General features: G+C 49.9%; 1 protein-coding gene across 2 annotated transcripts; it reads left to right on the top strand.

The window, feature by feature from the left end:
- Positions 1–213: 213 nt before the first annotated feature.
- Positions 214–5,710, top strand: Tmem92 (transmembrane protein 92). Of its 2 annotated transcripts, none has more exons than XM_075942262.1 (5): positions 214–348; positions 3,571–3,593; positions 4,079–4,162; positions 4,282–4,465; positions 4,612–5,710. In XM_075942262.1, exons 1-5 carry the CDS (start codon positions 265–267, stop codon positions 4,696–4,698), a joined length of 462 nt encoding a protein of 153 aa, XP_075798377.1. In that variant the 5' UTR covers positions 214–264; the 3' UTR covers positions 4,699–5,710. The 2 variants fall into 2 exon arrangements, with proteins under 2 accessions (XP_075798377.1, XP_075798378.1); XM_075942263.1 differs by having other exon boundaries at positions 265–348; positions 4,082–4,162.
- The last annotated feature ends 11,141 nt before the right edge of the window (positions 5,711–16,851 follow it).

Raw genomic sequence — 16,851 nt, forward strand, 5'->3', positions numbered from 1 at the left:
GATTCCCATAGTGCTCTGCTACATCCGGCTTACAAAGTGGTTAAATTAGCGGCTCCCACCTTCCAGTTCCTCAGACTCGAGCAAATTCAGCTCCTCTCCACTTCTATTCCCTGAGCTCGGACTGGAAACCTTAGTCTGGCCCAACTCAGGTGTGGTAACTCCGCCCTCATTCCGAGATTGGGCCCCATAGGTGGAGGGAAGTTGGAAAGGTCGTTCCCTGTCACTCCTTCCAGGCACACGGAAGCTCAGTGACCCCTTGCCAGGATGACGGACGCCTGGGTCCCAGGCTTCCTTCTCACCCTGTTCTTCGGCCTACTCTCCAGTCTCCAACACGTAAGCGCCAACGAGGTAAGCAAGACTCCTGAGCTGTTTCTCCCCGCATTACCTTGGCGGTAATTCCTTGTAACCACTGACAATTAGCAACTTCCTTTCTGTTTTGCTTGGGGAATGTGGAGGTAGGGACCTCGGAGGGAGGCTCTGGGGAAACCTGAGTCGCTAGTTTTGGTCGAGTTGTGTTCTTAGTGGGATCTGACTCCACCCACAGCCCTGAGTGGGAACTTTGACCCCCGTTTTTGTCGTGGCTTCTCTTACTAGCTTATCTGTGTAAGGCTGGGGAACCTGAGGTCTCATGTGTCTGGGCTAGGCTGCTCTCTTTTCCTGTTCTCCGTGGCTGGAGAATATACCTTGGGGGAGTATAGCAGCCCTCTCGGGGACTTTTCTTAAGTGTACTAGGGAAGAGGAAGCTCTTGATTCCTTCACTCTTGTCTTCTGAGGAGACCTGGCCCCCTTGACCTGGGCTGGGTGGCCTCTGGCTTGTGATCCAGGCAGGCAAGGTTTTGAGGGCTGCCCCAAACTTTTGTTTCTCTTAAGTATCTTGGGGTTCCTGCAAACTGAGAGGTGGTCAAATAAGTCTTTGTTTTGTTTTTCTTTTTTTTTTTTTTTTTTTTGGTTTTTCGAGACAGGGTTTCTCTGTGGCTTTGGAGCCTGTCCTGGAACTAGCTCTGTAGACCAGGCTGGTCTCGAACTCACAGAGATCCGCCTGCCTCTGCCTCCCGAGTGCTGGGATTAAAGGCGTGCGCCACCACCGCCCGGCTTGTTTTGTTTTTCGAGACAAGGTTTCTCTGGGTAGCTTTGGCTGTCTGGAACTCACTCTCTAGACCAGGCTGGCCTCGAACTCAGAGAGAGGAAGCCTCTGCTTCCTCAGTGCTGGGATTAAAGGTGTGTGCCACCACTGCTCAGCCAGGATGAGCCTTAAAAACTAAAACTTTACAATCTTGGTTGAGAATCTGTTGGGTTGGGGGTTAGGGGTGAAGATCCAAGCCTGCTCCTCAGAGCAGTTCACCGGCTGTTTAGAATTGAAGCTCTCCGTCCAAAGGCATGCGTGAACCCAGGTTCAAGGCATTCTTTCCACTTCTGGACACCAGCCTCCTTTGTTGACCCCCTCTCTGCAGCCCCAAGTATAGGCATGGTCAGTCTCCCCAGTAAATGCTGATACACCCCACGTTAAATCCCATTCTATGCTTTCTAAAACTCGGGCTCCTAACCATCCCAGATCGAACCACCCCTGGTTAAGATGTAAAGGGAAATAGTCCTGGTTCGGGTTTGTGTGTCCTCCACTCCCCATCTCCCCCAGGGTTTTTCAGTAGCTATGGAGCCAGTCCTCTGTAGATCAGGAGATCCGCCTACCTCTGCCCCCAGAGTCCTGGGATTAAAGGCGTGTGCCACCACCGCCTGATCTGGTTCGGTTTATTCATTTATTTTGGTTTTTTGAGACAGAGTTTTGCTGTAGTTTTAGAACCTGTCCTGGAACTAGCTCTTGTAGACCTGGCTGGCCTCGAACTCATAGAGTTCCACTTGCCTCAATGTTGGGATTAAAGGCATGCGCCACCACTGCCTGGCTCTGGTTCAGTTTATTAACTTTGCCGCTAAGCCACTACTTTTTAAATTCTTACGTAGTTTATCAACACTGACCTTGAACTCAGCAGAGGTCCGATTTTGCTTCCTCAGCCCTGGGACCAAAAGTGGATAGGAATTAAGGTGGGTGTTACCACTGCTACCACTGCTTAACCTACAGAAACAGGGTACTGGCCAAAGTTACTCACGCCTTTAATCCCAGACCTCAGGGCACAGAGGCGGGTGGGCCAAACTCTGAGTTCAAGGCCAGTCTGCTACAAAACTAGCTCCAGGACTAGTTACAAAGAGAGACCTTGTCTCAAAAAAAAAAAAAACTCAAAAAAAAATGTAGTACAGGAAGAGGGGAGAAAGAGTCTGATGTTTGGAAGAGCAGGGAATGTGACTGAGTTCCTGGGCCCCTTAACTGTGTTGTGTTTTTGGTTTTGGCTGTCCTGAAACTCACTTTGTAGACCAAGCTGGTTTTGAACTCATAGAGACATGCCTGGCTCTGCCTCCCGAGTGCTGAGATTAAAGGCCTGCATCACACCACCTGGCTTCCCTTGCTGTGTCTTTAACTTCCTATACCTGTTCTCACTAAAGAACAGTGCTCCTGTGAGCGTGGAGAGAGGGAATGATTCCCAGGGGTGACTGTCACTGGTCCCCATGAGATGCTATTGTACTGATCTTTACTTTAGCAAAGCCAAAAGCTGGCTTCCTGTTCTTTATTTGTTGAGACAGGGTCTAGCCCTGGCTGCCCTAGAAATTGCTATGTAGGCAAAGCTGGCATCGAAAGCCACCCACCTCTGCCTCTGGTGTGCTGGGATTAAAGGCAAGGACTGCCACAGCTGGCAATGGTTGTCATTTTAAGTGAGGTGGCCAGAGAGGAAAATGCCTTGAGGACACCTGAGAGATGAGCTTAGACACAGCACAGCTATCAACGGGATGGATTTCTGTATGGAGGCCCTGAATCTCCCCTGCAGGAGAACTCCTAGAGATGCCTCTACCTGGGACATGGGGTGCAAAGGGGGCGGGGCCTGGGTTGCCTTCTCGCGTTTCTGGAGCCAGGCATCCACTAAAGTTGGCTTCCTGGGCCAATCCCCAACTGTATGTGTGGCAGGGGGAATCAGCTGGGAGCCAGGTATAACGGTCCACACCTTTAATCCAGCAGTCTGGAGACAGGCAGGTAGATCTCAGAATTCCAGGTTAGCCAGGGCTATACAGTGAAGCCCCACCTGTCTCAATAACAAGGGGGTGAAGGAGCGAGGCATGGTAGTGCATGCCTTTATTTAATCCCAGCACTCGGAAGGCAGAGGCAGGCTCTAATCATTGACCCTGTACATGGAGCTGGAGGGAAGGAGAGACTGTCTGAGACCCACCGCCTGAGATGTCCGGACGGAGCAGTGTCTGAGACCAGCCTCCCATTCTTTTTGAGACAAGGTCTCTTGAATCCCACTGTGGCCTCACACTGGCTATGTAGCCTTGGATGCTTCTCCTGCCTTCTTGGGTTCTGGGATTTTGGACATGAACCACTATTGCTGGTTTATGCACACTTGATTTATTGTCGTTGCTGGAAATTGAACCCGTCACCTAAGTGTGTGCTGGGCAAGCAGTCTAAGTACCCAACTCCCAGTTTTTGAACTGTTTTCTGACTTCTGCTGTGTTTTTCTTCTCCCACAGGTTATGAAATGTACCACCACCATGTAAGTATCAGACTTGGGCTATAGTTGTCAATCAAGGCTTGGGGGTGGGGGGGAGTGGTGTGTGCTCAGATGGTGGATAAGGAGACAGACACCTCCACTCAACCTACTTTTGTTGAAACCATAGCACCTCTCCCACCTTCCAACCTTGGGAGCTGCAGGACTGGAGCAGCTCTGGCTGCTGTTAATCCCCAACCTTTCTTGCCCGGAGGGTGAGTCAAAAGAGCAAACCCACACTTGCCCCTATGCCTGCCCTGTAAAGTTAGTAGTATGATCATTCTGCCTGAGGAACAATGGCATACCCACTAAACTTAGGTCTCAAGTCTAGGCCTCAGTTCCTGCCAGTGAACCCAGGATAGATCTGTACCCCATACCCACTAAGGGTGGCTTGCAACCTGAGCATTGGTGTCTGGGGAAACAAGGTTACCCTTTGGTGTGACACTTGATGGTGTCATCAATGTCTCCCCATCTCTATCTCACTTGACCAGAAGCTGCCCCAAAGGATTCAGATGCTGTGACAGTGGATGCTGCCCAGAAAAAAAGATATGGGATCCTTCAAATGAACCCTTCATGTAAGCACTATTCACAGAGCGCTGGGTCCACCAGAAATAGAATGGGGGTGGGTGGTGGAGAGGATACGGCAAGGGGGGGGGCGGCCCAGGCACTCAGGGAGATGTCATCCCCTCCCCAGGATCTTGTTTGTCATTTTCGCGGTCATGCTACCTCTCCTGTGCATCTGTGGCGTGGCGAGGCGCTTTTGCCGTGTGTGCAGACCACAGCAGAACGTCAGAGCGAATCATCAGGCACCTCCAGAACCACCTTCCGATGCCATGATCTGGGTCACCGACTTGGATCCCCCACCACCCTATAGTCAGGTGGGTCTTTCCGTCCCAATGCCTAACTTGTTTCATGGCTCCCTATCCAACTTGTTGAAGCAATGGAATGCGGAGGGCTGCCAACCGACTTTGTTGTGCCTTACTCAGGCCCGAAGCAAACCCAGTACACACTTTTTCCTCTGCAGGTTGTTCCGAAGTCAACTCGCACAGAACCACCTCCTCCCTACAGCCTTGAGGACCCTGTTGGCCAAGTGAGAAACGCAACCATTTGAGCTACCTCACCCCCAGACTTCTTGGATCAAGCCCAGGACTTCGGAGACTCTGGAATGACTTTTCATTGTGGGAGCTGAGCTGGAGCCATAGTCTCTGTCCCAACTCCCAAGCTAAAGATTGAGGGTGCCTGCCGTGGGATGCAGGGAGAGCATTGCTGGCGGAATGCAGATCTTGACCAGACGGCTCGCTCTGCCATCTTACAGAAGCATACCTCTGTGCCTGGAGGAGATTGCAGACTGAACTGCATGGACTCTGAGCCACCTCCCAACAATGCCTGCACAGACAGGCCCCCACTGTGCACACCACGGCAGGCACGCACAAAACAAATGCACTTGCTAAAGTTTCACTGACTGCTCTGTCTCTGGCTGGGAAGCAGAGGAGGTCACCTGCCTGTCGTTGACTGCAGCAACAGTGGTGTGGCCTGAAGAGACTGGCTTCCCCAAAGCTCAGGGACTGAAATAGCTTATTTTATGACTTTTAATGGTCATTGGTTTCTCTGTGAGGGCATTGGGTCCCCTGGAGTGGGTGTTGTAGGTGGTCGTGAGCTGCCATGTGGATGCTGGGAATTGGACCCACGTCCTGGAAGAGCAGCCAGTGCTCTTCACAGCTGAGCCATCTCTCCAGCCTCCTGGAATGACTTCTATTGCCATTCCAGTGGTGGGAGGAGAAGAGATGTCACCTTTCAGAGGTGATCTTGGACTATCTATTCATGCCACCATGTACATAGGTGTGCCATGCCTGACCTGGCATCCAGGATAAGATCAGGCGCAGTTCTACAGATAAGTCTGCAGAGGGGCCCACACACTAAACCTCATGGAGATACACCTCTGCTGGTGCACTGGGGTGGGTGGGGTGTGACGATGGTCCATGGACCTATGGAAGCCACGTGCACAAACACTAGCACCGCCCATCCCCTAGGCACGAAGGATCTGCCGTGCAGTCCTACATCATCTGTCTTTTACTGTTGGGAGAAAAGGGAAATTCAGAGCAGTTTATTTTTTTTTAATAAACTCTGCCATTATTTGTTAAATGTGTGTGTGCGTTTCTTTACATATCTATTAAGCTCTAGAAGAGCCAGGTGCTGTCTCGGCTATTCCAGAATCTGAGGCAGGATTAAAGCCAGCCTGGGTGACTTAGTTGATAAGTTGATGATCGAAATTTTAAAGCTTGCGTGGGGGCAGGGAACTAGGGATTTACCTCAGTGGTAGGGAACTTGCCTAGCATATGCAAGACCAAGTCCCCAGTTCCTGCCCCAACAATTCTAGGATATGAGCCACACAGCAGAGCTGTTGGGAGCAGTGTGCAGGTGGATACGGGTGGGGAGGATTTCCCCCCCACACTTCTAGACAGTTTCTTTGTATATCCCTGTTTGTCCTGGAACTCCTGTAGACCAGGCTGGCCTTGAACTCGGAGATAGCCTGCCTCTGCCCCCAAAGTGCTGGGATTAAAGGTGTGCGCCACCACTGCCTAGTTTAAGATTTTAGTTTTACTCTATATTCGTGTTTTCTGCGTGTGTTTCTGTACCAGTGTGCATGCAGTGTTCTTGCAGGCCAGAAGATGCACGAAGTCCCCTGGAACTGGAGTTCCAGACAGAGCTAGGTGCTGGGAATTGAGCTGGGTCCTATGAAAGAGCTGCCAGAGCTCCAAACGCTGAACAATCTCTCTAGCCCAATGAACAAACCTTGTTTTTGTAGATTTGAGATGTGTTTACAGGAATTTATTTTATAGGCAGATGTGGAAATTTCTGAAGGGCTGGGGATATAGCTTAGTGTTTGTCTGACATGTACCAGGGCCTGGGCTCAATCATTAGCACTGGAAAAGAATACTAGGTGAAGTTGGATCAGTGACAATTGGTCTAATATTCAGTCCTGTTATGACGACAGAGGCCAAGAGGACTGACAGGTGGCACACAGGGCATGGAGATGACCCTGAGGAATAAACAAGCAACAGACACGGAAAGGCCTGGATATCTGCAGACATAGGAAAAACATGGAAAACCCATGCACTCAGCCTCTGGGTCTCACGGTGGGCTCGGGGTCTTAGGGGTTGGGTGAGAAGTAGCCAGCTGGGGACTGGATGACCAGTTTGTCAATGAGTGAGAATTCATCCTTTATGGAGATTTAGCATCCCAGACTCTCAAGTGACTGATGAAAGACAGTGGGTGAATGAGGAGGAAGTGTGTGGGGGAATGGATGGGATTTGCCTCCAAGGCTTGTACAGAAACAAGCAGCTTGGTTAGCACCTAGAAGCTCTTGGGACCGCCTTAATAATTCCCTGAGGATGCTGGGAGGGGCAGAGGGGCCGGGACACACAATGAGGAGTTCAGGGAGCATGCTCTTGGGACACAGGGAGAAGACACTGCAGGTGCTGGACAAGGGAAGGAGTGATGACACCATCGCTGTCATTACCTCACCCCAGAGCTGAGGTTCAGGACAACAACTTTTGCATCCAGTATCACCAGGTCTCGGCTTTCCCATTTGCACAAGAAAGAGATGAGCCCCTTCCTAAGTCTCTGGTAAAATAGACCTTCTTTCTTTCCTTCCTTCCTTCCTTCCTTCCTTTCTTCCTTCCTTCCTTCCTTCCTTCCTTCCTTCCTTCCTTCCTTCCTTCCTTCCTTCCTTCCTTCCTTCCTTCCTTCCCTCCCTTCTTCCTCCTCCTCCTGTGTTTTTGTGACAGGGTTCCTATGTGTAGCCCTGTCTGTCCTGGAACTGGCTCTGTAGACCAGGCTGTCCCCTAACTCAGAGATCCATCGCCTTTGCCTTAGGGTACTGGGATCAAAGATATGCAGTACCATGCCAAGCTAGGATATACCTTTCCGGCTCCATTTAGAGAAGAGCTGGGTGGATTTGTGACAGTCTGCTAAGGCCTGCAGTCTTTTCTGTTTCCTGCCTCTGGCTAAGTCAACTTGACGTGAGCTAGAGTCGTCAGAGAGGAGGGAGCCTCAGGAGAAAACACTTCCCTAACATCTGGCCGTAGGCAAGCCTGTAGGGCGTTTTCTTAATTAGTGACTGCTGTGGAAGGGCCCAACCCGTTGTGGGTGAGGTCCTGGGTTCTATAAAAAAGCAATCTGAGCTGGCCGTGGTGGCATTTGCCTTTAATCCCTCACCAGGAAGGCAGAGGCAGGTGGATCTTTGTGAGTATAAGGCCGATTTATTTTATTTTATTCATTTATCTTAGTTTTTTTTGAGACAAGGTTTCTCTGTAGCTTTAGAGCCTGTCCTGGAACTAGCTCTTGTAGACCAGGCTGGCCTCGAACTCACAGAGATCCGCCTGCCTCTGCCTCCCGAGTGCTGGGATTAAAGGCGTGTGCCACTGCCCCGCTTATAAAGCCAATCTTGAACAAATCGAGATACACAGAGAAATTCTGTCTCAAGGGATGAAAGGGAGGAAGGGGAATGGAAGGAAAAAGAAAGAGAGAGAGAAAGAAAGAAAAAAAAAAGGCTGAGCAAGCCTTGAGGAAAAAGCCAGTAAACAGCACTGCCCATAGCCTCTGCATCAGCTCTTGCCTCCAGGTTCCTGCCCTGTTTGAAATCCTGCCCTGACTTCCTTCAACTATGGATTACGATGCGGAAATGTAAACCTTTCCTTCCCAACTTGCTTTTGGTCCTGGTGTTTCACCACAACAGTGGTAATGCTAACCAGGACACGCTCCTAAACCCACCCCCCATTCTGAGCACTACCTGCTGCTCACTGGCCATTCTCCAAGCTCTCCAAGCCCTCCCAGCACCCTCGCCCACATACTGTAATCATGACTGTCACATCTAAAGTCTACCCAGCTCATCTAGGACAACTCCAGGTTTTGGTTAAATTAGTCTTTTACCCAAGAGCCTGCACACCCGTGTGCGTGGACCCACTTTCAAATCCAGCCCATGTCTCCTGAGGCCCCCGCTCCTCCAACACACCCCCAGAGTCCCTTGAGGTTGCTCACTCAGACCTGCAATCCCAGACCTCTCATACCCCTGTCTTAAGTTCCTTATGCTTCAAGGGAATAAAAAACTAGAAGCCAGCTAGGTATGATGGTGCGCACCTTTAGTCCCAGCAGTTGGGAGGCAGAGGGAGGCAGTTCTGTGAGTTCAAAGCCAGCCTGGTGTACAGAGTGAATGCAAGGCCAGACAGTCAGGGCTACATAGGAAGACTCTGTCTCAAAAAACAAAGCATACAACAAAGGAAGCTATCTCACGGGGGCCATCTAATTTCTGCCCCAGCCCTGCTCACCATCTGTTGCCCTGGAAACCCAGCAAGACCCTGGATGACCCCTCTGCCTCCCAATTCCCTCTCAAGCTCACTCCTGTGATACTTCCCTTATGGAAGCCCAGTCTGTTTATAACCTGCCCCAGCACCGGACTCCTCAGAAGCCTCAGACCCCTGTCATCTGCTCTTCCACTTCCTCTCCCCACTTTCATTTCTCTCCCTTTATTCTCACTATTCCAGGACACAGCTTCCATCCGGGGCATTGGTGACCTCAATTCTACTGAAGTCAAAAGCCCATTTTCCGATCTCGCCTCTCAGCGTTTGATCCACAGGCCAGTGTCCCTGCTCCAACAATCTTCCCACGCCTGCGTGACTCAGCTCTGCCTTCCTGTCCCCGGCAACACTGGCTGCACCTGCTTTTCTCTTTCCTCTGTCACCTCTGAGTGACAGTGGACCTGAGGCTCTATCTTTGGCTCTCTTGCCCTAGCGCTAGCTTGCTCACTTCCGCGACACTAGTCCTACCTCCTGGGACTTTGTTATAAAGCTCATACACCTGCCCAGTGAGAAACCACTCCGAGCACACAGAGATTAATAAGGGAAAACTGTAATAATAGCGGCCGGCTAGTTCTGGCTAATGCACAAAAGAGAACCAGCCCTGCACAGAAATTGTTGGGTAATAGCCTCTGATCATGAGGAACTGAGTCAGGTGTACTGGGCAATCACCCCTAGCCATAAAGAATTGCTTGGCCCAAGCCTATTGGTGCGCTCCACCTGTAGAAACAATATGCAGGGGTACCGAAAACAACCCACCCTGCTCCCAGTCAAACCATTAAAAAAAAGAAATAGCTGCAACTTCCTGGTAGCTATGATACACGTCCTCAGCCCCTCTGAGTGCACTCAGCCTTCATCCTACGGAAAGGCTGGAGTCCCTCGCTGTTCAAATAAAGCAACCCCAGCCTGTTGAGATCAAGTCTGTCTTCTTCTCTGCCTTGTTCTTCTTACAGTTATACCCCAAACAGAGCCACATCTATCTCTCCCTATTTCAGGGTCACTGTCTACATCAGACCACTCCAGGCTCTGCAAACCGGCTTTCTCCAGGCTATGCTAAGGCCTCTCGCTCTGGTTTCTGCCTCTCTGCTGCAGTCTCCATCCTGCCCCCTGCTGCTCATGTTGTGCAACTACACTAAGGGAGATCTTGGTTTGTTTTGTTTTGTTTTTTAATTTTGAGACAGGATCTCAATACTGGTGGCACAGGCTGGCCTAGAACTCATTGTATAGCCTTAGGAGACCAATAAGCTCACAGACATCCTCCTGCCTCAGCTTCCTGAGTGCTGGGATTACCGGTAGGGGCCACCAAGCCTGGTTACCCACACCCCACACGTATACTGCTGGTGACTGAGTCTCTGGCCTCAAGCATACTAAGCAAGCACTCGGCAGCTGAGCTGTATTCCCAACCCCCAGGGCAATCAATCCTTTAGCAGAAATACAGTGCTCACTCCCCTAGTGCCCCCACCCCGCCACACACTTGGGGCACAGGGCATACTCCTGCCTGTAGCAAGGTGAGGTCTCTTCCAGCCACGGTCACAATTCTTTCCCATAGCCTACTCACAGTGCTTCAGAACATTTGTTCTTTTGATGAAACGCGAATTTATATACTCATACATCTCCATCACCAGTGGACGTTCAGAGGGGGCCTTTCTCCATCATCCGGGCTCCAGCTCACCTGTCCCTCTCTGAGAGACCCCTCTGACACTGCCGAGGAAGCGACCCTTCCTGTCCCTTCCTGAAATCACCTTGTTTTGTGCTTTTATGGCTTGAGCTCTCTCTCTGCACCCAAGCTCCCTCAAGGACCGGGCCCTATCATGGTCACTAGGCCGTCCAAAGTAAGTAGTTCCAGGCCCAGTTCATAGTGGGTATCTGACCTTGGTGATTGACCACGTGTGGACCACAGCAGTCATGATCACCTCATATGAAAAGGCAGCCAGCCCAGGCAAAAGGAGGGGGCTTTTTTTGTTGATGGAAACTCATGGGTGCATCCTGAAAATAAAAGAAAGGGAAGCCAGACCTCAGCGGAAGCTGATGGTCACTTATCAGAACGTGCCGGACGGCAGGTCCTCTGCGGGAGGGGAGACTCAGCGCAGAGGTGCAGGGGCCTGAGGTTTATAGGGCAGAAAAGAAAGGGAACCTTTGGAACCGAAAATTCCATTTGCAGACGGCAAGTCTGTTACTTCCGTGTTGCGGCCTGTTCCGTCCCCCTCCCCCCACCCAGTCTTAGGACCGTAAAAAGCCACAGGAGGTCCTTTTTCTTTGAAGTGTTATCTTGTCAGGTGTTTCCTGGCTCTTTAGTGCCTTAGAAGTTCTTATTGCTGTGTTGCTCCTCTCCTCCAGCAGGTGCCAGATCCTTGTGCTAAGTCAGGAGTTTCTAGCTAGCCTGAGGCTCTTTGTTTAGGTCATTAACCTTTCTCTGTGTGAACACACTTTCTCCTTCCTTCTTCCTTTCTTTCTTTAGCCAGTGAGCCCCTCCAGCACATATCAGACACTGTGTGTGGTGGGGGTAGCTGGAGGGCAGGAGGTATCGAAATGGGTGCCATTCTCGTCTCCTTGGAAGACACACCTAACCCAACAATCCCTTGTCTGTGCCTGTACTGCGTGCTGAGTGCTGGAACAAAAAGTCCAAACGCAGGTGAGAGCAGTACAGGGCTACTGGAGACTGCTCAGATAAGGTGGCCGGGAATGTTCTCTTTGAGGAAGTAACACTGAGCCAGTCGTAGAACACTGAGAAGTAGATTGTGGCGTGCAAAGTGCATTGGGTTAGCCCCAGGGGTGGCACATGCTGAGACCCAGAGGAGACTTGCCTCGCAACCCCAGGGTTCTTATCAAAGGGCATATTCATTTCCAAGCACTGTTGTAACTAATGGCGCACTTTGGGTAGGTTCCCCAACAAAAAGCTATTTTTCCACAGTTCTGGGGGCCAGAGGTGTGTGACATGAAAGTATTGACCAAGCTGCTCCTTACAGAGGCTTCTTACAGAAGAATTTATTCCATATCCTGTCCTGGCTTCTGGTGGCTGCCAGTAATCCTTGGCGTCCCTGAGCTGGGAACTACCCTCAGAACTCTCCCTTTGACTTTGCGAGATCTCTGTGATAAGGACATTCCTCGTGGACTGAGGTCTCAACCCCAACCAGAACCTTCCAGTAATTACTTCTGCAAGGACAGTGTACAACAGTTTCCTCCAAGTTAAACCTCCGTCTTGAAGGAAGTTCCTAACCAGCTTGAAATGTTCGTGCAGGGAAACGCCTTAAGCTCAGAAGTTAACACCACAACGGCTGACAAGACCCCCTGGTCTCTCCCTCCTCAAGCGTGTATAAGCACTAAGGACACGGAGAGCTGCTTTCAGATCAGGCAAGTAGCATGGAACAGGCAGAGTCCAGCTGTGGAGCTCCCTGAGAATGACACTCACTAAACTCTTGAGCTGCCCACAGACTGTGCGGTGTGGTACAGGCTTCCAGCCATTTGAGCCATCAGCCACGCTACGGTGGACTTTGGTGATGCAGCTGCCTTTGAGTCATTTCTGTTCCTATAAGTAGCCCTTCACCCATACTCCTAGAAGTAAATAAAACTCACTGATTCACAAGCTGGACTTCGGTGATATCCTTATTTTGGTTCCCTGTATGGGGAACGTAGATGTTTGTTCATGAGTTCCCAAGAACAGCGTCACGCAACAGATACCTTATCCCAAATAAGGTCTCATCCTGAATTTCAGATGACCTTGTTCTGTTGGAGACTCCGACTTGCCCCTGCATGGTCCCAGGAAGTCCCATTCTCTCTCTCTCTCTCTCTCTCTCTCTCTCTCTCTCTCTCTCTCTCTCTTGGTGACTATGGCAGCTTCCTCCCCTCATGCCAGCCACCCACCTAACTCAGCTTTTGACCATACTTGGGTACAAACCCAGCTTGTGGCAGGCACGTCATCACCCCTCGCCTACAATCCATAAAACCTTAGTCTGGGCACACTGCTTCTCTGGCCTCGTTCTCTGAGACCGGTGAACCCGCTTGGGAGTTGCTTTCTACAATATGCCTGTTGTTATACATTTTCAATTTGGCTTGGTCTGGCTTCCTGTGCCAATGGAGAAACTTATTATTGGAGGGGGGTGGACAAAAACTTATTAGACATATCCTTAGGAGCTTCAGAAATGAGAGCACAAATTCCTGAATATTCCTAACGAGACAGGACCTTAGATGTGCCTGGAGAGAGGCTCGGTGGTTAAGAGCACCTGATGCTCATGCACGGGATTTCTGATTGGCAGCTCCACATGGGGCTCACAACCATGGGTAACGCCAATCCCCAGGGTTCTGATGCCCTCTTCTGCCCTCTGAGGGCGCTGTACACACACATGTGGGGCATGGACATACATGCAGGCAAAACACCCAGATGCATAAAATAAAAATAAATAATCCTTCAAAAGGGAGGAAAGAACGGACCTACGAGAACACCCCAAACAGCACATCTCACAGCACATTCCCACGCCCTCCCCCATCTCTCTCTCTGATGCTATTCTTGATTGTCAACTTGACTACATCTGAGATCAAGTAATATTTAAGTGGCTGGGTACACCTGTGAGGGATTTTTTCTGAAATCATTTGAAGTGGGAAGAGCCACTTGTTGTTGTCGTTGTTTGAGACAGATTTCTCTGTGTGACAGTTCTGGCTGTCCTGGAACTGACTCTGCAGACCCGGCTGGCCTTGAACTCACAGAGATCTCTCTGACTCTCCCTCCTGAGTGCTGGGTTAAAGGCGCGTGCCACTACAGGCTGGCATGAAGACCCACCTTTAATGGAGATCTTTTGAGGTGGGAGGATTAAATCTGGGCAAATTCAGCCAGGCGGTGGTGGTGCATGCCTTAAAACCTAGCACTTGGGAGGCAGAGGCAGGCGGATCTCTGTGAGTTCAAGGCCAGCCTGGTCTACAAGAGCTAGTGCCAGGACAGGCTCCAAAGCTATAGAGAAACCCTGTCTCAAAAAGCCAAAAAATTAAAGAATAAATAAATCTGGTCAAGTTCATTCCTTCATTGGCATTGGAATCTACTTCTTTGGAATTCTGGTATATACTGAAGACCAGCAGAGACATCCCACCTTGTTGTCTGAATACTAGTTGATTATTGGACATTCCATTGGTAGACAGCCACTGTTAGATTAGCTGGACTCTAGCCTGTAAGCCATTCTAATCCCCTTTCTCTCTATATAGAGTCATTCTACCTACCAGTTCTGTTCCTCTAGAGAACTCTGACTCACGTAAAGAGATAGTGGGAACTTTCCAGATTCAAGTAAATCTGGAAAGGGCCATGTGATCACCTCATACTAAAGAACCCTAATTTACCTGAGCTGGATGCCAAAGGGCTGAGGAGTCGGTCACAGCCAGGAAGCCGCTTTATCATTCTGTAACGCAGGACTTCCTTGCTGCGGTACTCCATAAAATCCCAACTTCCTGCCCCTCATCACTGGGGAATGCAGAGGCATGTGGGGAGATTATTGACGTGGTACAGCCTTGCCTATTATCAATGAGACTGAAGGCAGAGGTGACTCAGCTAAGATCACATGGCTGAAAGAGCCGGACTTCAGACTCCTCCAAGTGATGGAGACGGAGACAGAGACACATTACCCGGTAAAGAGGTGCCAGAGTGCCTGCTCAAGGGCAGGGTTCGAACCAGGGAACCAGGGAGAGCTTTGGGCCAATGCAACAGCTTTGTATCTTTTACAAATTTTTTATTACATTATTACTCTGTCTCTCTCTCTCTCTCTCTCTTTCTCTCTCTCTCTCTCTCTCTCTCTCTCTCTCTCTCTCTCTCTCTCTCTCTCTCTCCCTCTCTCGTGTGCCATAGCCTGTGTGTGGAAGACAACTTCTTCCTATTTTTTTGTATTTTTGTTGTTGTTTTGAGATAGGGTTTCTCTGTGTAGTCCTGACTGTCCTGGAACTCACTCTGTGTGCTGAACCATCCTGTCACTATGTATTTAAATTGCCATAATAGATAAATTTTCAAGTGTGAACCTGGCCTGGTGGTATTTGCATTAATTCCAGCACTTAGGAAGAAGAGGTAGGAGGATCTCTGTGAGTTCAAAGACAGCCTGGTTTACATGGTCCACATAGTAAGTTCCAGGCTAACCAGGGCTATATCGTGAGATCTTTCCTGTTTCGTTTGGGTTTCTATCGCTGGGAAGAGACCTGACCAAGGCAAATCTTATAAAGGAAAACATTTAACTGGGGCTGGTTTATAGTTCAGAGGTTTATCGTCATGGTGGGAAGCATGGTGGCATGCAGGCAGACCTGGTGCTGGAGAGGTAGCTGAGAGTTCTACATCTCGATCTGCAGGCAGCAGAAGGAGACTGTGTACCACACTGGTTGTAGATTGGGCATCTGAGACACCAAAGTCTGCCCCCACAGTGACACACTTCCTCCAACAAGGTCACACCTCCTAATAGTGCCACTTCCTATGGGTTTTAAAACATGAGTTTCTGGGGGCCTCCCTATTCAAACTACCAAGCTTCCTCAGACAAAAGAATAATGTATATGTTTGGATATACAGTGTTAGTTTTGTCAAATTGATACAATCTAGAACTATGGGGAAGAGACTCAGTGAATACTGTTTACATCATACTAGCCTGTGGTTTGACTGGCGGGGGGGTTGTCTTGTACTAACTGGTGGGTGAAGACCCACCCTAAATGTGAATGACACCTCCTGGTAGCAGCGTAATAAAAGAATCCCCCTCCTTCTTAGTTCATCTACCCTGTTGCTGCCTCTGCCGATCCCATTAGTGATATTAGAACTGGCTTCTTCTGGCTTCCAAGGTGGATTGAAGACCAGGGGCTATTTAGGATTGCTTCAGGCACCAGATTGGAACTGCTGAGGCACCCAGCCCCATGGACTGAGCCAGCAAGCCAGTGGACATGCATGCATTTGTTTCTCTCTGCTCTTGACTGTGGATGAGACCAGCCGCTTCAAGCTCCTGCCACTGGGACTTTGCTGCATGATGCAGCATAAACTTGTACCGTAAGCTGAATAAACTCCTTTCTTCCTCAAACTGCTGATGGTCAGGATAATTATCACAGCAGTGAAGCTAGGACAGTGTGCATGTGGGCTCTGCATATTGGAACTCACACATGCAGACACGTGTAGCGGCCAAGGTGGCTGTCGAGATCCCCTCTTCAGTCTACACTTTTCCCCTTCCTTCCTTCCTTCCTTCCTTCCTTCCTTCCTTCCTTCCTTCCTTCCTCCCTCCCTCCCTCCCTCCCTCCCTCCCTCCCTCCCTCCCTCCCTCCCTTCCTTCCTTCCTTCCTTCCTTCCTTCCTTCCTTCCTTCCTTCCTTTTGTCCTTTCTGAGACAGGGCCTCTTTTTGAACTCAGGGTTTGCCATATAACCTAAGCTGCTGAACTGGCTGGCCAGAGAGCCTTTGGAATCCACCCTGCTAGACCTGGGTTTATAATTCATGTGACCATGACCAGCCTTTTACATGGTGCTGGGAATCCAAATGCAGGTCCCCACAGTTGTGCAGCAAGCACTGTTCCCTAAGCAGTCTCTCCAGGGTCCTGATACTTGGAACCTTGAATTCTCAATCCTGCCTGTGCCATACAGAATGGTAGAATTATGAATTACAGGCATGTAAGATATACGTCCAACACCTGCTGGGTTGTTGTCCCATCTTTGTGTCTTCCTATGACCGTTTAAAGTACACTGACTAGAAACATTAGAAGTTTTAAAAAATGTTTTATTATTATCATTATTACCATTTTCTGTGTATGGGTGTTTTGATGGAACATATGTCTGTGTACCACATGCCTGGTACCCAGGGAGGTTAGAAGAGGATGCGGGGTCTCCTGGAGCTGGAGTTACTGATGATGTCTGTGTACCACATGCCTGGTACCCAGGGGGGTTAGAAGAGGATGCGGGGTCTCCTGGAGCTGGAGTTACT

The sequence above is a fragment of the Microtus pennsylvanicus genome, chromosome 11, assembly GCF_037038515.1.
Source record: "Microtus pennsylvanicus isolate mMicPen1 chromosome 11, mMicPen1.hap1, whole genome shotgun sequence".
Taxonomy (NCBI): domain Eukaryota; kingdom Metazoa; phylum Chordata; class Mammalia; order Rodentia; family Cricetidae; genus Microtus; species Microtus pennsylvanicus.